This window comes from Schistocerca cancellata, chromosome 2 (assembly GCF_023864275.1).
Source record: "Schistocerca cancellata isolate TAMUIC-IGC-003103 chromosome 2, iqSchCanc2.1, whole genome shotgun sequence".
Lineage (NCBI taxonomy): Eukaryota > Metazoa > Arthropoda > Insecta > Orthoptera > Acrididae > Schistocerca > Schistocerca cancellata.
In genome coordinates this window covers 396,054,573-396,075,653 of record NC_064627.1, presented here as the reverse complement: position 1 = coordinate 396,075,653, position 21,081 = coordinate 396,054,573, and the positions used below count along the sequence as shown (strand labels likewise).

General features: G+C 39.9%; 1 protein-coding gene across 1 annotated transcript in view; it reads left to right on the top strand.

The window, feature by feature from the left end:
* Positions 1–21,081, top strand: part of LOC126161819 (E3 ubiquitin-protein ligase TRIP12) — a 247,236-nt gene that overhangs the window by 199,728 nt on the left and 26,427 nt on the right. Inside the window, exons 24-28 of the mRNA XM_049917919.1 lie at positions 2,947–3,138; positions 4,374–4,579; positions 10,721–10,845; positions 14,131–14,315; positions 14,484–14,593. Of these exons, the coding sequence (XP_049773876.1) occupies positions 2,947–3,138; positions 4,374–4,579; positions 10,721–10,845; positions 14,131–14,315; positions 14,484–14,593 (818 nt within the window). The remainder of the gene's footprint in view (positions 1–2,946; positions 3,139–4,373; positions 4,580–10,720; positions 10,846–14,130; positions 14,316–14,483; positions 14,594–21,081) is intronic.

Genomic DNA, 21,081 nt, shown 5'->3' with positions numbered 1-21,081 from the left:
GATGTCTTGATTATCTTTTCTCATAGAGCAATGACAACGGCTTTTGTTTTTCCACTGGCAATACCGTTTCTATGAATTTCTGGCAGTGCAATTGGTTTCTTCCACCGTCTTTACATCTTGGGTCCGTTGCTCTTCTTTTTGTTGTAACTACGAAATTCCTGGGGCTCATTCTCAATAGAAAACTTTCTTGGTCCTCCCACGTATCTTATATGGCTCTCTGCTGTACGTTGTCCCTCATTGCCCTTCATGTCCTGAACGGTACTTCCTGGGGAGTGGATCAGACCACCCTTGTCCGTTTGTATTAGTCCCTTGTCCATTTGAAACAAGACTATGGGTGTTTCGTTTATGCCTCATCCCTTTTATGCTGTCTCAATACTATCCACTATTGTGGCATCCATTTGACCACTGGCACCTTTTACACTAGCTCAGTTGAGTGTCTGTATGCTGAAGCTGCCGAACTACCACTGTCATACTGTGTATCTGTGTGTGCCACTTGTTTGTTTGCCATGCCTTGCCACCCACACTATGCATCCTTCTTTGATGACACCTTTGATCTCCAGTATGGGATGCATCCCTCTTCTGTTACCTCCTGGAGTTTGCTTTCGGCTTATGCTCCAACAGCTTAACTTCTTGCTGCCTGCCACTTTCTCAATGGGTGTGAACCCTTCACCACCTTGGCTTTATAGTACCTTTGTGTATGCTGACAGCTCTCGGACTGACTGTGGTGTCGGGTGTGCCTTTGTCATTGGCCCCGACAATTTTCAGAATTGTCTTCCAGAACACTGCCCAGTATTTACCGTTGAGCTCTTCACCCTGTATCAGGCCATGTAGTATGTCTGGTAACACAGGCTTTCAGTTGCATCATCTGCTCTATCTCTCTCAATCCCCTTCAGAGCCTCAATATTCTGTACACTGTCCATCCCTTAGTGAACGGGTCCAGGAAAGTTGACACTCGCTCACTCATAATGCAGCCACTGTGATGTTTATGTGGGTCCCGGGTCACGTTTGTCTGATGGCAAACAAGGCCACAGATGCTACTGCCAAGGCTACAGTCCTCGTACCTCGGCCAGCTAGTTCTTCCATTCCCTCAATGATCTCTGTGTTGCCATCTGTTAGCAGGTGGTGTCACTTTGGCATCAACACTGGTCCTCACTTCATGGGAACAAGCTTTGGGGAATTATACCTGCCCCTTTAGCTTGGATGATCTCCTCTTGACCCTCTTGCCTCAAGATCAGATAGGTAGTGCATTGAGCACTGTCTTTTTAGCTATCGCCATTTGTTAAGCGGTGCTCCCCCACTTGTGCTCATTGCCCTCAGCCTCTAACGGGTTGCCATTTCTGACGGAATGCCCCCTTTTTAACAACTTACATTCTCATTTGTGTTTCCTGTCTGAGTTATCAGCCGTTTTAGCGAACAACATGTGGGCCGTTGACCACGTTTTACTTTTTATCCATTGTAGCAATATGGCGAAGGACATTTAATCTTTAGTTCAGGATCTCCGTTTCTCTATGGACTATTTTATGGACCTTTCTCCTGTTCTTAGCTGTCTTTTCTTCCGTCAGTTGGGTTTAACGTGTAGTTGTTTTTAACTTCTTCTTTGTCTTCGTGTTCTATGGTTCTGACATGGACATGTGTGGACCTAGTTCTTTTTTGCACTCTAAACAAAACAAACACAAACAAACAGTTATGTTGTCGAGCATGCTCTGCAGCAGGATATTGAGTGCTGCCAGTATACACACTGTGCCTGTGCCCATTCATCCTGACCGACACAGGACTCGCATTCGGAAGGATGACGGTTCAATCCCGTGTCCGGCCATCCTGATTTAGGTTTTCCGTGATTTCCCTAAATCACTCCAGGCAAATGCCGGGATGGTTCCTCTGAAAGGGCACAGCCGACTTCCTTCTCTATCCTTCCCTAATCCGATGAGACCGATGACCACGCTGTCTGGTCTCCTTCCCCAAACCAACCAATCCTGACCGACAACTGGGTGGCAATCATGCTGATGTAAAAGGCCTAACATTGTTTACACAACAGCTGGTGTATGACGTGTTGTTTCACAAGTGGCTCTCCTTTTGATAATATATGTTTTGCCAGTTACAGTGCTGGTATAGGTGGTAGTAGGAGAGTGCATAGGGCAAGTCTTGCAGCGGGTTTGGTTACAGGGGTAGGAACCATAGGGTAGGGAGATCGGTGCAGAAGGAGCATAGGGTCTGACAAGGATATTGGGAAGATTGGGAGGGCAATGAAAAGCTATTCTAGGTGCGCAAATTCTCAGACTGAATGGATCTCATGTTAGGACATGATTTTAGGAAGTCATGGCCTTGTTGAAATAGCTGATTAATACATTCACGGCTAGGATAATACTGAGTGACAAGTGTTGTGCTCCTAAGTTGTTTTTTGGGTGGACCAGCAGCACCAGGATTGGATGTGATGGTCCAGGAAATCTGCTTTTGAACTAGAGTGGTGTGGTACTTATGTCCAGTGAAGACTGAGGTGAGAATGATGATGTATTCCTGTAAAGAGTCTGCATCCGAACAAATAAGTTTGCCTTGAATGCCAAGGGTGTAAGGGAGGGAACATTTGACATGGAAAGAATGGCAACTGTCAAAATGTAAGTGCTGTTGTTTGTTAGTATGTTTAATGTGAACAGAAGTCTGTAGCTTGCCTTGGGTGAGGATGAGATCAACATTAATGAAAATGGCATGGGATTCAGAATAGGACCAGGTGAAATTAGGTGGTGTTTAGAGACTCCAGGAATTTTAATAGTCAACCTCGGCACGAGTTCATACGCATCCACACGTGTGTGTGTGTGTGTGTGTGTGTGTGTGTGTGTGTGTGTGTGTGTGTGTGTGTGTTGCGGTCACATGGTGAGTAGATTTTTTTTATCTATCCATTTACATTATATTTTTATGAAGGTTATATTTTAATATTATATTATTTTTCAGTGCAATTTACAACGACATCCAGACTGCAGCAATCTGAAACAATGGAAAGGAGGAACAGTCAAGATAGATCCACTTGCTCTAGTTCAAGCTATAGAAAGATACTTGGTTGTTAGAGGCTATGGTAGACTGAAAGATAAAGATTCTGGAGAGTCAGATGATGACAACAGTGAAGAGGATATTGACGATACATTGGTATGTAAGATGTTTGTATGGTTTTACGTTTTCTAAACATAAAGGGAGAGGGGGGTGGGGGCAATAAAGGTACAGGTAAAGGGCAGGTGTAGTTTTGAGCTAAGTTTCAAAGTGGAGGTGAGGAAAACAATTTGGGGGAGAGGAAGGAGACAAAAGTGTAGCCGTGCATACTCAAAACTTAATAGAAAGTTTGAAGTGAGTAACCATATATAATTATGCCAGATAGCTTTATTGCACATGGACAAATGTCTTATAGTTTGTTTAGTCCCATTACAATATGAGCTGTGCAGGTTTTGTGAAATTGGTATGAGCTATGCTAAACTTCTAAGCTGTAACAGTTCTTTCTGCAGTTTTTTACCTTGGCTATTTTCTCCAGAAACATAGCAACAATAATTAACTAAACTATAATAAAATTACTCAGCACAGGTGGGTATTGCATAACTGAAATTTTGTTATTTGTCAAATAGTTGCAAAATGTTAATCCAATTGTGGGGGTTCAATCCTCGGTCATGTCCATGATTTTTTGTCACTTATCACGTCTTTCCCATACGGCAATGATTTGTATGAAGAAAATTTCCAAAGTTGCACCATTGTTCATAGTCTATATAAAGCAATAGGCCCTCATGTAAATAATGGAGTCAGTCAGTTCAAAGGTCGGAGGAAAGACTGTCATACTACGTCCCAATAAGTCCATGCCTAGTAAAGCAGTGTGATGTGGGGAGTGGCAGACCAGGAAATAGTAACTAAACAGTTTTAATGGGCATTCAGTGTAAGGGAGAGTGGTGGAAAAGTGGTAAGATATGGGGCTCCATTTATCAGGTGGAAAAAAAGGATTGTGCAGTTTCTCCTACCTCTTCACTCTTCTAGTTTGTTGGACATAGGCAAGAGAGAACTTGAGTTTTTGTTGAGTGACTGTTATTTCACAAGTACTTTAGATTCACATAAAAGTAAAATTTATAAAGAGGTGTAAACAAACTAAAACATGAATATATTCTTCATTCTTTTAAAATTGTTTTCCGTACATTAGACTCCTGTATGTGTTTTCACAGTTCACGTTGAAACTAAATGTCTTATCTAGTAATGGCTTCCATATCTTCTCACCTTGACTGTAAATGTGTTAATGAATCCTGTTTCCCATCTCTATTTGTAAAGATAATCTTTACAAATATAATTGCATTTTTTTCCTAGATTGTGTTCACTCTGGTAATAAAATGTTACTTCCTGTCAAATTTCAGGCTGCTGTTGTCATTAGCCAAGGTAGTGCGAGGCATCGTTTGCAATTCATGATTGGAGATCAGGTTTTACCATATAACATGACTGTGTATCAAGCTGTTAGGCAATTTAGTTCAGTTGGAAATGATCAGTCAGAGACTGACACAGACAATGAAGCTCCACTTGGCAACTCGGGTGTGTGGGTTCAGACACACACTATTTATTACAAGTAAGTGATGACATTACTATTTTTCCTTTGTTGTAATTCGTACTAACGTTATAGTTATACTTACAGGGTGTTTCAAAAATGACTGGTATATTTGAAACGGCAATAAAAACTAAACGAGCAGCGATTAGAAATACACCGTTTGTTGCAATATGCTTGGGACAACAGTACATTTTCAGGCAGACAAACTTTCGAAATTACAGTAGTTACAATTTTCAACAACAGATGGCGCTGCGGTCTGGGAAACTCTATAGTACGATATTTTCCACATATCCACCATGCGTAGCAATAATATGGCGTAGTCTCTGAATGAAATTACCCGAAACCTTTGACAACGTGTCTGGCGGAATTGCTTCACATGCAGATGAGATGTACTGCTTCAGCTGTTCAATTGTTTCTGGATTCTGGCGGTACACCTGGTCTTTCAAGTGTCCCCACAGAAAGAAGTCGCAGGGGTTCATGTCTGGCGAATAGGGAGGCCAATCCACGCCGCCTCCTGTATGTTTCGGATAGCCCAAAGCAATCACACGATCATCGAAATATTCATTCAGGAAATTAAAGACGTCGGCCGTGCGATGTGGCTGGGCACCATCTTGCATAAACCACGAGGTGTTCGCAGTGTCGTCATGATTCACAAAGTGGGTCAGATTGCTGTTGCAGAAGCAGCGAAAAAAGCATCCCAAATTTAAAAGAACGCAAAATCGCCAAGACTGGCAAAGTTTTGCAGATGTTTGAAATATAGTGCATACTTCAATGAGATGCTTTCAGTAATTTCCACAACGAAACTCTGTCTCGAAATCTGGCAGAAAACCCAAAGAGATTCTGGTCATATATAAAGCACACCAGTGGCAAGACGCAATCAATACCTTCACTTTGCGATAACAATGGTGAAGTCACTGATGACAGTCCCACTAAAGCAGAGTTATTAAACCTGATTTTTCGAATCTCCTTCACCAAAGAAGATGAAGTAAATATTCCTGAACTCCAATCAAGAAAAACTGCCAAGATGAGAAACATAGAAATAGATATCCTAGGTGTCGTAAAGCAGCTTAAATCACTTGATAAAATCAAGGCTTCTGGTCCAGATTGTATACCAGTCAGGTCCTCTCAGAGTACACTGATACAATAGCTCCATATTTAGCAATTATATACAACTGCTCACTCACAGAAAGATCCATACCTAAAGACTAGAAACTTGCTCAAGTCACACAAATACCCTAAAAGGGAAGTAGGAGTAATCCATTGAGTTACAGGCCCATATCACTGTCAGTTTGCAGTAGGGTTTTGGAACATATACTGTATTCGAACATTATGAAGTACCTCGAAGAAAACAATTTATTGACATGTAATCGGCACAGACTCAAATAATATCGTTCCTGCAAAACGCAACTAGCTCTTTATACTCGTGAAGTAATGAATGCTATCGACAGGGGATGTCAAATTGATTCCATATTTTTAGATTTCCGGAAGGCTTTAGACACTGTTGCTTACAAGCAGTCTTCTAACCAAACTGCGTGCCTATGGAATATTGGCTCTGTTGTGCAACTGGATTTGTGATTTCCTGTCAGAAAGGTCACAGTTCGTAGTAATAGACAGAAAATCATAGAGTGAAACAGAAATAATTTCCGGCATTCCCCAAGGAAGTGTTACAGGCCCTCTATTGTTCCTGATCTATATTAATGACATAGGAGACAATCTGAGTAGTCGTCTTGATTGTTTGCAGATGATGCTGTCATTTACCGTCTTGTAAAGTCATCAGATGACCAAAACAAACTGCAAAATGATTTAGACAAGATATCTGTATGGTGCGAAAAGTGTCAATTGACCCTGAATAAAGAAAAGTGTGAAATTATTCAAATGAGTACTAAAAGAAATCCGTTAAATTTCGATTACGCGATAAGTCACACAAATCTGAAGGCTGTAAATTCAACTAAATACTTAGGGATTACAATTACAAATACCCTAAATTAGAACGATCACATAGATAATGTTGTGGGTAGAGCCAACCAAAGACTGCGATTCATTGGCAGAACACTTAGAAGGTGAAGCAGGTCTACTAAAGAGACTGCTTACACCACACTTGTCTGCCCTATTCTAGAGTATTGCTGTGTGGTGTGGGAACCGCGTCAGGTGGGACTGACGGATGACATTGAGAAAGTACAAAGAAGGGCTGCTGATTAGTACCACAGACATGATACATGAATTTGGAGTGGCAATCATTAAAACAAAGGCGTTTTTCGTTGTGAGAGGATCTTCTCATGAAATTTCAATCACCAGTTTTCTCCTCCAGTTTCGAAAACATTCTATTGGCACACACCTACTTAGGGCTCACACAGAAAAATTTAAGTGCTTGTTTTTCCCGCACACCGTTCGAGAGTGGAATGGTGGAGAGGCAGCTTGAAGGGGGTTCATTGTACCCTCTGCCAGGCACTTCATTGTGAATAGCGGAGTAATCATGCAGATGTAGATGTAGAGATACACTTTACTTTTCAGCACTAGTGCATAACAGCTGTCATGTTGGATGCTGTAGCTCTGGCAGGTTGATGAATAAGTGTTTATCTGTGTATTTGACACATTTTTTGTACTGGCTTTAACCCTGTAAGTATTTCTAGATGTTGTTTTTGGTCTTAGGATTATATTTGTGTTTCCTGTTACCTTTTTTTAGAAAACAGGAACATTGGTAATATCGAAGGACAGTAGTATTATCATAGGAAATTGGTGACTGTAAGCACACCAGAAAAGACTTTCACCCCAGCAGACGATATGCTAGTACCACGTACCATCACCTCGAGTCTTGATAATCACCTCCTTCTGGCAAGAAAGATGTTGATTCACCCCTTGTACCAAATAGTTGCCGATACCAGGTGATAAAAAAAGTCAGTATAAATTTGAAAACTGAATAAATCACGGAATAAAGTAGATAGAGAGGTACAAATTGACACACTTGCTTGGAATGACATGGGGTTTTATTAGAACAAAAAAAATTACAAAAGTTCAAAAAATGTGCAACAGATGGCGCTTCATCTGACTGAATAGCAATAATTAGCATAACAAAGTAAGATAAAGCAAAGATAATGTTCTTTACAGGAAATGCTCAATATTTCCACCATCATCCCTCAACAATAGCTGTAGTCGAGGAATAATGTGAACAGCACTGTAAAGCATGTCCAGAGTTATGGTGAGGCATTGGCGTCAGATGTCTTTCAGCATCCCCAGAGATGTCGGTCGATCACGGTACACTTGAGACTTCAGGTAACCCCAGAGCCAATAATCGCACAGACTGAGGTCTGTGGACCTGGGAGGCCAAGTGTGACGAAAGTGGCAGCTGAGCACATGATCATCACCAAATGACGTGTGCAAGAGATTTTTCACGCGTCTAGCAATATGGGGTGGAGCGCCATCCTGCATAAACATCGTACGTTCCAGCAAGTGTTTATCAGCCAGGCTGGGGATGATGCGATTCTGTAACATATCGGCGTACCTCTCACCCATCATGGTAGCAGTTACAAAACCAGAATCATGCATTTCCTCGAAGAAAAAAGGCCCATAATGGTAGATGTGGTAAATCCACAACCCATACTGTGACTTTCTCGTCATGCAATGGAGTTTGCACGACAGTTCTAAGATTTTCGGTAGCCCAAATTCTGCAGCTGTGAGCGTTGACAGACCCTCGGAGCGTGAAATGAGCATCGTTGGTCCACAACATGTTACTCAAACAATTGTCATCTTCCACCAGCTTCTGAAATGCCCACACCCCAAATGCCCTCCGTTTCACTAAATCGCCAGGTAACAGTTCGTGATGCCGATGGCACTTAAGCGTACCCTCCGATGCTATCCGTACAAAATCCAACACAAACAGTAGTGTGTGGAATGCCGGTGCAACGTGCAACTGCACGAGCACTGACTTCCCCGTGCATAGACGAACCCGCTACAGTCTCCATTTCGTCCTGAACTGTCTCGGCAGCATTACGCCTTGTGCTCGGTTGGCCACTACGGGGTCTATCGTCTAAACAACCCGTGACTCCGAACTTCGAAATCATTCTCGCCACAGCTGCATTTGTCCACGGACCTTTACCCATTCGATTCCCCTTCCTAAGGCGATAGGATCGTAACGCTGAAATAGCACATTCCCCATTCTGATAATACAGCTTCACTAATAGTGCCTTTTCAGGTAATGTCAACATGCTGCGACTGCTGGTGCATCTGATTCTCTCTCTCTCTCTCTCTCTCTCTCTCTCTCATTACAGCTCCTTTTATACACGATTGTCATGCGCAGTCACTGACATTTTGCTGTCCAGCGCCATCTGTCGGACATTTTGTGAACCTTTTTTTTTCCCCCTAATAAAACCCCATGTCATTCCAAGCATGTGTGTCAATTTTTACCTCTCTATCTACATTATTCCGTGGTTTAATGAGTTTTCAAATTTGTACTGACTTTTTGATCACTCGGTATTTTCTGTAGGAATACAAGCAGTTAATTTAGCAAGCCAGTTGAGGTATGAAGTATGTGCAGGCCTGTGATCATGACTCTCGTCATCTTGTAATGTGGAGCTACTGCATATCACGAAAATGTAGAAGCAGCAGCAACCAAAAATTGGTCATTAAGAATGTCAAAATAAGAATCGTAGTTCATGTTTACAATAGTCTGAATGAGTAGATCAAAGTCATAGTGTGAAAAGCATGTCATAGCAAGACACACACACACACACACACACACACACACACACACACACACACACACACACAGTGTGTGTTAAATGCTTCAGTGGGTCAAATAGGTGCCTCCTGATATTTGACAGTTACTGAACTTACTTAGATTCTTCAAAAATAAATAAATAAAATAATAAAAAAGGGATCTGCTCACTAGAAACAGTAGGATGGTACACAGAAACACACACAAGTGAAAGTAGTTCATTAGATTTAGAGCTACCACTCATTTTCTGATGTAAATAATCCTCCAAATTTGTTTAATTTGTCTCCCATATGAAACATTCCAGGAAACCATTACCAATGTAATATGTCTACTTTATCTCTTATTTCATGTATTGTTTTGAATGTGATGGCTGCCTCTGTTTGTGAGCTGCTGTGTTGTTCCAGAAACTTGAGCAATTTTGAGTATTGTGTTCTATATAAACTCGGACTTGCTAAATTGCGCATACACAGTTGATTTGTAAGTTTAAAAGGAAAGAACACACACACACACACACACACACACACACACACACACACACCCCATGGCTGCCTTAGTCTCAATGAAACAATAGTTGCCAAACTCTGATTTTGACAGATGAGAAGTTGCTCAAGTAATACCTGAAATGGGGCAGTTGAGAACTGTCACCATGACTCCCAGGATTTTTTTCAGATAACCAGAAACTTAAAATTGGTGTAATTACATGCTGTTTCCTTACGGTATAATATTTCATGTACATTATCTCTGTGTTTGGTTTGTTTAATTTCTGTTCATGACATGCTCAGGTGAACTGCAAGAATGATGATTGATGTGTGTATGTTTCTATGTAACAGTACATGCAAAATTCTGGCAGACAGAGTAATATTATAATGATCACATGTAATAAAAATAAAACAACACTTGACAATGGGAATTACTTTGCAGCATGAGACACTCACAATATAAATTCATAAAAAAAATATGGATGGCAGCAGCAAATGGTTTAATAATAAAAATGAGATGTAACTAATAACATGATACAGTTTGCTCCAGTAGCATTTATCATGACTAACATAAAATTAACGTTTCAGTGACAGGGGCTGTTGCACGCATTTAAACTCTAGTACTGTAGTGATTACAGTTGATGCATCTTAGAAGAAATGGGGAAGTGGAGGGGGGGGGGGGTGATGAGGTTAGGGGATAAAGGCACAGTACAGCCTAGTGGCACATGATGAGGGACCATGAAAGAAAGAGTGGTTAAAAATTAAAGTTTACACCTTCACCATACAAATATTGTTTATGGGAAATAATTAAATGATTTATTGCTTAGTTAGTGTGGTCGCAACTACTTTCACCAACCCTACCTTTGCCACATCATTTCAGCTGACTATTACAGAATGACGTATTTTATGTACTCAAGTTATCTCAATTTTTTTTATCTACATTGTGGTGGTTTACAACCATTCTGTTCACAGGCCTGTTCCAGAAGAGGATGCAGCAGTAACTGTGAAACCCAGTTTGACCAGTTCTGGTCGTAAAGGCAAGGGTACCAGCACAAAAGCCAATTCTCGCAGTCGCAAGGGAGACAGCCTTTGGAATGGTATTTAAATAATTTTTATAGTTATTGTTGGCATTAGTAGTATGTATCATGGTAGGGTTTGGAGAAACTCAAAAGAGAAATTGAGACATGTGAAAAGAAATCTCTGTGCCGTTAGGTCTGATAGGGAATAAAGGAATTTAGTGCACATTCAGTTCTCATGTATCATAAAAACAGATTTTGTGAGCCTCACTATGATGTGGGTAGTCCATTTACCCTTCAAGTAACATTGATAAAATGTAGACTTGTAAGTCCAGAGGAGCTATATTTTGTGTAAAAGCATACATTTCATGAGGCACACAAATGATAGGTATTTTTGTAAATAATTCCATTACAGTGATAGCAAATCCTAGACGAGTTGTTTTGGGAGTCGCTGCCACTGTTAAGGAGGTGCTGGTCTGCTGTGCTCTGAATAAAATCACATGTTTCTAACACAAGTGACTGCCTTTCTGTACTATGTATTTCCTGTGTATTGCTCAGTGTCTTAACAATACAGGGTGTGGTTAGCATACTACATTGTTGGAATGTCATCCAGTGTCAGAATGTAGAGTACATGAACATATTGTCAGAAAGGACATGGAACAAAATTATCAACTGAGGTATTGGGCATTCAGCAGTTTCCAAAACATGCTGTCAGGAAAGGGCAGAAGCTGTAGTTACATATCAAACAATAAGAAAACAAGATATGTATGAAAAAGGTAGCAAATGCTGCAGATGTCTTCAACAATAATAATTGTTCATGGGGGGTATGGTTGGTTACCAGCAGTTGGTTCTCATTATAGATAGCAATACCTCTTGCTGTCAGTAAATTGAATAAAGAGGTTCAATTCCGTAAGTTTTGCTTCTAAGAAATAGCCATACAGATATCTGGAAGGAACTTTGGTTGCACCTGAAGGGTAGTAGTTCATTTACTTAAGCTTGCTCTTTGAGATTCAGCTTTAGAAATCTTACTTGATACTCCATACAGGTGACATATTCTATTGCAAAAAATGGATCAATCAGTAACAGCAGTTCAATGTGGACAGGCATTATTGTAAATGAAGAGGAAGTCTCAACCAACAAAACGTTTGAACAGTGACCCAAGAGGCAGTATCAACCAACAAAATGTCTGAACAGTGGCCCAGGTTTTGGGGTATTTAATCTCTCTGCTTCTAGGCAGTAAGAACATTTCTCCAACCACCAAACGCGCTCCCTTTTCAATTCCAACTGAACTGAATTCAGTTGTGAAGAGCTTCCTCTTTCATTCATTATTTCATCATACACGCTACAGGTTTCATAAATGTAATTGGATGGAAAGAAATCTACTCACCAGACAGTGGCAGAAGAAAACACACACAAAGTTATTGAAATTTGCAAGTTTTCGAAGCCAGTGACTCTTCCTTCTGGCAGAAGGGTTGAAGGGGAAGGAAGAACGGTGAAGGAAAATGAGCAGCGAGGCTGATGAAATGGGGAAAGTTTGGAAAAGTTGCCCAAAACCCCGATCAGCGGAGACTTAAAGGACAGGATGAGAAGGAAATACAGATTGTTGGGGACTGCACTCTTTCAGTGCAGTCTTCATCAGTCTTTCCTTCTCATCCTGTCTGGGAAGTCTGCTCTGACCCGGGTTTCTGGGTGACTTTTCTGAACTCTCCCTGTTTCCTCAACCTCACCCATCCTTTCCCTTCACTCCTCTTCCTTCACCTTCAACCCTTCTGCCAAAAGCAAGAGCCAATAACTCCAAAAGCTTGCAAATTTCAATACCTTTATGTGTGTTTTCCCCTGCCACCTCTTGGCAATTAGATTTTTGTATTAATCCAATTACATTATAGGTTTCATAAATGGGCAACTTGGAGAGTGAGGCTCCCACAATGGGATGTTTGGCTTACACACTAATTGTTCTGAGCCTTTGAAACAGTTTGTTTGAAAACTGGGGTTCCTAATGCATGCTCTGCAGACAACTTTCTTATACGTATAATTGGTCTTCATTGTCAAGTTGCTGCCAGGTACTAATTATGTCCCAGAAAAATTTTTCACTGTGCAGCAATGTGTGCACTGATTTGAAACTTCTGGCAGATTAAAACAGTTTGCCGGACTGCGTCTCAGACCGGAGCCCTTTGTGTTTAGAGGGCAAGTGCTCTACTGATGATCTAACTGAACATGACTCGTTCTCATAGCTTTACATTCACCAGTATCTCATCTCTACCTTCCAAAATTCGCAGAAGTTCCACTGCAAACCTAGCAGACCAGCACTCTTGGAAGAAAAGATATGGTGGAGACGTGGCTTACCCACAGCTCTGGTAGAGCATAAGCTTGTGAAAAACAAAAATAGCAGGTTTAAGTCTGGTCCAGCACACAGTTTTAATTTGCCGCAAAGTTTCAGTGATTCTGTTGTCATATTTAGTTGACCACCTAAGGGTCTAGGGTTTGTATCCCTGGTATGACCATAATGATCATTGTAAGTACCAGAATCATTCCTTTGAAAAGAACATTTCCAATTTCTTTCAATTTCCCTTCCCTTCCCTGCTCTTTGAGCTTTTACTGTATTTCTAGTAATATAATCACCATTGGGTTGTTAGATACTAATCTTCCTACCTTGCTTTTTTGTACTCGCAATATTAGGAACAATCCTTGTATCTTGTAACAGTTGCTAAAACCTTAAAGTGACTGTTACTGAAAACTTTTAATGACTTTTTGTGGAGAAGTAAGTGTTGTAGAGATTGCATTCAGTGGCTGACTTTCTTCAAATGATTCTACCCTGCAAACTGGAACTTAAGTTATGATCTTTGACACTTAGTAACTTCCACCAAAAGATTTGCTCTGATTACAACAGAGCTTGAGGTTTCATGTGTCTAATGCTCTGCTTTACTTTATACAGCAATTACATATCTAACCAGGACAGAGAAGATTTGAAATTTCTTTTGTTGGGTGACTAGAATAAAACAATTTCTTCTGCCTTCCAACTCACCCTTTCCCCGCTTCTCCAAACTGTCCTCCACTGCCACCCTACCGCCTCCACACCCCTCCCCCTTCTTCCTTCTCCACTCACCACCACGACATCATCTTCCTTCCCCACATTGTTCGTACATTAGTCTTGTTACAGTGAGTGAAACTGTGCTGTATTGTTATTACTACTACTACTACTACTACTACTACTACCACCACCACCACCACCTTTTAATATGATAATGATTTTGAGTAGTAGTGTTATGCAAACTCTTATGGTGAAAACACCTGATGCTATTGGATAGGATTTTGTGATACCTACTCTTATTGTTGTTCGCTAATATTACATTCGTGTTTCATTTTCAGATGGCATTGTTCCATCATTGAACTCTCCACTGGTGCCATTTTTAACATCACGTCTTCCTGATTCTGTCACAGTGCAGGATGCCTCACTTGAAGTCTTGTGTCTGCTTAGGGTACTACATGCTTTGAACAGATACTGGGGCACCTTGTACACAGCTGTTGAATATCAACCAATTGTTACTCAGCAGGTACGCTGTTAAATTGCTGTTTGTATTATATCCATGAAATCCATATTTACTACACCATTTGTTTAATGAAACATTTGTTACTGTTTATTAAAACTGAACAGATTTTTTACTTGTAAGGCAGCTATTTAATATATATTTATATATGCCCTTTTTCTTACTGCTTTACAGGAGTTCATAAACAGTAAAATTGCTGCTAAAGCCAGCAGGCAGCTTCAAGATCCATTGGTAATAATGACAGGCAATCTACCATCATGGTTACAGCAGATAGCATCTGCATGGTGAGCAATGAAATGTTCAGTGTTGGTTGTCTTGTTCTGGATATGACGATTTCTGTTTGAAAATGAGATTAGCCAGAAAATATTCTGATGTTATATTCTTACAGGGATGTCAGCATTATAAACACTGGCTTTCTGACCAGCACTTAGTATAATATTGAGTAATTGTGTTGTTGTGACCATTACCATTTCTGCCTTGCTGATAGAAACTTCTTCACTCAGTTGTGTTACCGGTATTGGATTTTGTGGCTTCAAATACTACCGTATTTACTTGAATCTAAGCAGCACTTTTTTTCCGGTTTTTGTAATCCAAAAAACTGCCTGCGGCTTACAATCGAGTGCAGAGTGAATGGAAGTTCTGAAAAATGTTGGTAGGTGCCGCCACAACTAACTTCTGCCATAGAATATATGTAGCGCTACACAGGCATGCTTTGCAGGCACAAAGATAAATACTGGTGCCAAAACCTCTGTGTCAGTAAATAAATTAAAAGAAAAGGTAGAAGAATGTAAACAATATGCTATGTATTCTTTCGTGTTTGCTGCTATCTCATGTAAATCCTGTCTGCCTAATAAACTACGAAACTAGAGTGAGACAACAGCAAACACGGAAGAATATACATATCGTGTCATGTTTATATTTGTATTATTCTTATGCTGTATAGTGATACAGTCAGAAATGAAGCACGGCAGCTGATTAGATTTTAAAATCTAAGATGACTCTAATTTCTGTGCCGAATGTAATGTACTAAAAAGGCGTCTGAAAAGATTTTCAAACGGAGAAAAATTTTCACTAAATTCTCGTTCAGAACATCTTCTATCATATGCAGTCTATTATTTGTTTCTTGTTGATTATTATCAAAGAAAGCAGCAGTGTAAGTAGCAACAAATAGCAGTCTCTTGCCATTGTATATCAGACATAAAGTATGAAAATGAGAGAGGAGATCCTATATGTAACATTTGCTGTTTAAAATGTTATTTCCCACTTTTCCATTTTTCTGCATTTTTTAAAGATCCTGGAAAAGTGTAAAAGCAGGATTTCGCTGTATCCGGTTTCTTCCACCGCATCATTGGAATTTCATCCATCACAACTTAGTTTATGACGTGTTGTCCATTACTATTGTCAAATTTGATGAATATTTTGCTGCAGAAAATTATCTTTACAGCTTGTGAACGTATTCCTGGACAACCACTTTTATTCAGGATGTATATGCCCCAGGTTACCCAGGAAAAATCTGAGAATTTTTCATTGTTTCTGTTTGTGCAAAAATCTTGTTTTTGTCTCAGTAGATGCAGTGGTTCGTTTACTAAAGTGTCGTGCATCATTGCTGGATGGGAGCAGCTGAGTATGTGTGCCACTTCTCTTCCTACAACTCCCCTCAGCTTGCAGTCAGTGCTGCCACCACTTCTTGCCACTAGCCTAGAAGCTGCCAGTGAGAGGCATGAGGAATGGTTTGTTTGGATCTGATTCCCAGAGATTGTAGACACAGTGGGTGAAGACGGCAGTCGTGTCCATGAGTTGTATCTGAGTGATTGAATGAATGTGTGTGTGCTCTCATTTTTTGACAAAGGCTATGGCTGAAAATTTAGTTCTGAGAGTGTGATTGTCTTTTCTACATGTCTGTCTGCGACTCATCAATCATCTTTACGGTGAGTTGCTGCCTATCCTCATTAGTATTGACTCTCAGAGTATTTGTGCAAGTTATCTGTTGCATGGAGTGAAACACCGTGGTCTCATTTCATCAACATGGTATCTGTGACACATGAATAGCTGGCCCGCGAGTCAATTTTTGTGACGGGCCAAGACCACGGTGCATTTCTGCAGATATATCTAATGAATCAGGCCTGCCGATCTGAAGCCCGTCATTTCCCACTAAAGTGCAGGCCCTGCCAATAGGATCTAGTCCCGCTAATCTGTCCACAGGCTGGGTTTGCCTGTGTGTGGCGTAATGCGGTGGATTTTTGTGATTTATCCACGGACCCAGGACTGTGGTGCTCCTTGGCAGGCCAGAGGCCGTGGGCGAAGGATTTCCAGAATTGTGACTGTCTCACCACAAGTACATTGTACAGTGTGGCATTTTATAGGCATTTTATTTATTATAGTATGTTTTGGCACTTCATATATTTGAAATTATAGACAATTAGAGGGTGAAAATTGTGGCAGTTGGGGTACTCGTATAATTCTCGAAAGAAAAATCACAGAATACCTCCAAAATAACAGACATAACGCAGTGTGTGATAACCAACAATAACAAACATAGTAGAACCAACATTTTGTTGGCAGTCACCTGTAGTGTGGGTTTACACAACTCTTCCCTGCCTTACACACTTTTTTCAAGAGGCCTACTTTTTCTGAGGTTATTTCTGGAAACAGTGAAGGTATTTTAAATCTGTTTTGAGAGTCCAAGAGAATGCGTATTTTTGTCACCAAATGTGTTTCATTTTATTGAAATAAAATAACAACAATGGTCTTAATGAAACACAAATACCATTTGGCTTGCCTTCTCCATCTGAAAACCGTTCATTTCAAAAGACGTTGGTGTTAGTACTTCAGATTTTGCCCATACAGGGGAGAAACAGTAGTTCATACATATTTTTTGAGGTATCAAAATTTGTCAGGAAAACATGCTAAAACTCGCCTGGAAATCAGGAAAATATCAGGGAATTTCACTTGGGGAAATTTGTGGCAACCCTGAGAATACTTGAATGCCAAAGAATACCCTTTTACAATGAGAGCTGATAAACATCGATGCATCTGATGTGTGACACCATGTGGTACTGTGTATTTAAATCATGGCAACGGGGGCATTTTACCAACTGAAATGCAGGCAGTGCAGAAGGAAAAACCACTCACCATTGATGTTTACTGGTCAATAGCGTCACGTTGCCTCTATTTAGCCAGATATCAAAAGTCACAACCAATCATAAACACACTACATTATGATGAAAATTATAGACCAATAGAAGTGTTCTTGCTGAACATTATCATAATATCAAATACAGTTAAACATATTAGTTCCCATATTGATATTATTAAAATTTTCGTGAAGATCAGTAAACTACATTTTTATTTGCCAGTAAGTACTTCCAATTTATGCACTGACTATCTATCTTACTTGATGGTTGGAATTTAAGTACACGTTGATATGTCTGTCGAAAAAGTCGATTACAATCATGTTGTTTCAGCCACAAGTTTTTACTCTAGAAATAGTTACATCTGATAAAAGTAATTAAGGTTACTTTTTAATTATTAATCGGTATATAGTTTTCTTTCTGTTGATAGTATGTTAGTCTGTAGCCTATTTTTCTCCTAATAGTACCCTGAAACGTTCAAAAATTTCAGGCCTCTAGGTCAGATTTTTTTTGTAAATAAAATAAACATGTCACAAAATTTAATTCTTGGAATTTCAATTCAATATATTAGATCTATATACATTCCAGTTGCATAATCTTGGATTACATGTTCCTCGTCTTGTAACTACCTGTTCTTGTTACTTCTTACTTCAACCTCTGTAGTTGCTTTAAGAACACACGTTTAGCTGAAGTAACTGGGTACACTTCTTAAACCTTGGTGCAAATCCAGGATGGTGTAAAATATTCAGATTGCTCTTCTACTCTGCCTGGTACTCCTCATTCTTTACACTAGTCCAATATTTGAATTATAAACTCTTCCTTTGCACATTCCTAGAGAATACTCAGTTTTAGTTGCTCCACAGAAATAAAACCATTTGAAGTTAACGGGCCACACCTTTCATGTCTTTAAATTCTTCTTCTATTTTAGTACCACCTTCTCCACAGAGTGCCCACAGAACCACATCCATTAGAAGCTACACAAAGCACTCATATCAGTAGTTACATAACCACATTTAGTCGTATTGATAACTTCTCTTATAAGTGCCACTTTGGGTCTCCAAATATTTGAGCTTCTGTCTTGAGGCACTTGGAGTTGACCTGGTATCTAGCTAGTCTGTATATGTGCTTACACAGTCTCAACTTCATGGCAAAATAAACAGATTGCCATAAAACTTAAATTTTCAGCGCCAAAACATTTTTTTGGTGGCATAACAACTTTCAAGAATGACAAAATAGAAACTGCTCAAACTGTATAAACAACACATCCAAAAACCAAAGATATGCAAGGGAAAGCCTAAGAGCATTGCAAAGTGTATCTTCTGACAGGGCTGCCTGTTTGGAGTGAGAAAGATATACTGTACAACATTTGACATGTGAAAAGCAGCAGAAACATGGGTGTGGCCCATTTGCCAAGAGCTCTTTAAATTATTTTTCAAAAAACTTCCCTGTGTCCAATTCCTTTAATTACCATTTTGATCAAAAAATTCTAAATGTTGTTTTAACACTTTATTAAGAAAATTGATTTTTAATCAGATCCACAAGCAACTGCTCTTAAGCCTGTAGACATACCGCATACTTTTTATGATAGTCACACATACACTGTTTTCTTCAAGTAAACTCTGCTTTAAGCATTTATTGATGAATGCAAAAATTGGTGCACATAGGAACAGGATATGAGAGTTGCTAATAGGTTTTCACACATCAAAAAGGTCATACTGTACTACAGCCTGTATTGGATTATATTTTTCGTTCGAGGATTTATTATTTCTAAACAGGTCTTATGTTTGTTACGTGATTGTTCTTTCCTCAGTTATTACGTATAAATGTGATGCCGAACTAAATTCCCTGCAAAATATCCAGCATTCATGCCTCACTTGTCTATGCATCTAACATTTCGTGAAGTTTTTATGAGATTATCTGGCTTCAGTTTCTTCTTCATAGTTTTACTTCACTATTTTGCGAACTTTTAATGTGTTCGAGGTTTACTCTGTAGTGAGAAAGAGCAGGCAGATCCTCTTCAATCCTACTACCTGCATTTGAAACACAGACTCAGATTCATTTACTTTACAACAATTCCTTGCCGTAAGAATGAACGGCATTGTAGACATACAGAAAGATGAACCACAATTGTTATACATTTCACATATCTGAAATGTAAGATAAGCAATAACTTCTCAAGATAAGCAATAACTTCTCGCCTGAAACTCAAATTTCTAGCTCTACTGTGCCACCTGAGGCCAAAGCTATTTTTACGTCCATTCTTTTCTTGTATGAAGAAAATTGCTAAGACACACTCTGACTACACCTAACTGTATAACCAAGTAAGTGGAGAAATCAGGAGCACTCTACTCAAAAGACTGAACAGTAGTAGAACTACTATATAAAAGAAGTCGGCCCTGGATGTAGAAGGGAAATTAACAGAGGGGGGGGTGGGGGGGGGGACCTCGGTACATTTTGTTGTAACACAGAGGATGGAGAGCCAGACAGCTGATCGGGAACAGTTTTCAGAAGGATATCTGTGTTATATGCATGGACACACCTGTAAATTCAACTATGAAGCATCAGATTACATTTCAGAACAGGCAACCATGAGAACTCAGATGTACAGCTTGTATTTTTACTAGTCTTGACAATCGGTATGCCACATAGGAAATTACACTCAATCATAGTGCGCCCAGTGCATAGAGGTCACACAGTACCCACCAGGCATCTCCCTATTTACACCAAGCCTGTTATGTCTCCATGCATGCTGGAATGTAGATACCTGTCATTTCGTGGGCATCAGGAATGCAGGCAGTGGCCGTCAAGGTCATCAAGCCCAGGGTAGCTATTGCTCTTGCTTTAGGGAGATCCGTCAACTGGAGTTGGCCACCCTGTGGGTGGAAAGCAAAATCAAGCATACAGGAAAACTCACTGTCTGTAGTTCCTGATTTGTGCCTAGACTGATGGAGAGTCCTTTCAAATTACTTAGTCTATATTCCCTGTAGATTATATTGAAAATATATTTGGAAATTCCTCACTAAATTATGAAGTGGATCTGTCATAATGAAGTCACTTCTATCCAACCCTGATTATTAGTATGTTGCAGGAGCCATAGTGATGTACTTGTCACTGTAAAACTCTATAAGAGCTAGAATGTGGTACAGGGTTTAATTTTTCACCGATACTTACTACTGCAAATAGATGAGGAATTATTTGAAAACTTGGAGAAGCGAGTGGTCCACTTCGTACGTCATCTGCATTGAGACCCACCAGACAACAAAGTTGACACTGAAGCATTTCGAGAGAATTCGCTTCCTGATGAACTTACCATTGAGGTATGAAATTGTATTTACCATCCGTGATGTGGTTCGTTAAATGTTAAGACGTTGGGCATGTGTGTTCCCACTGTACACAAACTGTCCGGTTTGCAAAGGACTGGTCATCTGCTTCATGAAAACTCCCCAAGTGAGCAACCATCATTCTGTGTTGTTTGTGCAGATAATCCAGAAGTGTGCTACCTTAGTTTAGTAATGTAAAATACAGAAACTTGGGACTCCGATCACCTTTCTGTTTTGAAGCCTGGAAAAAGTATGATCACTTTGATCCTGTCCCAATGGTATTGAATTTTGTCTATACCATGGCCATGACGTCATCAGTAC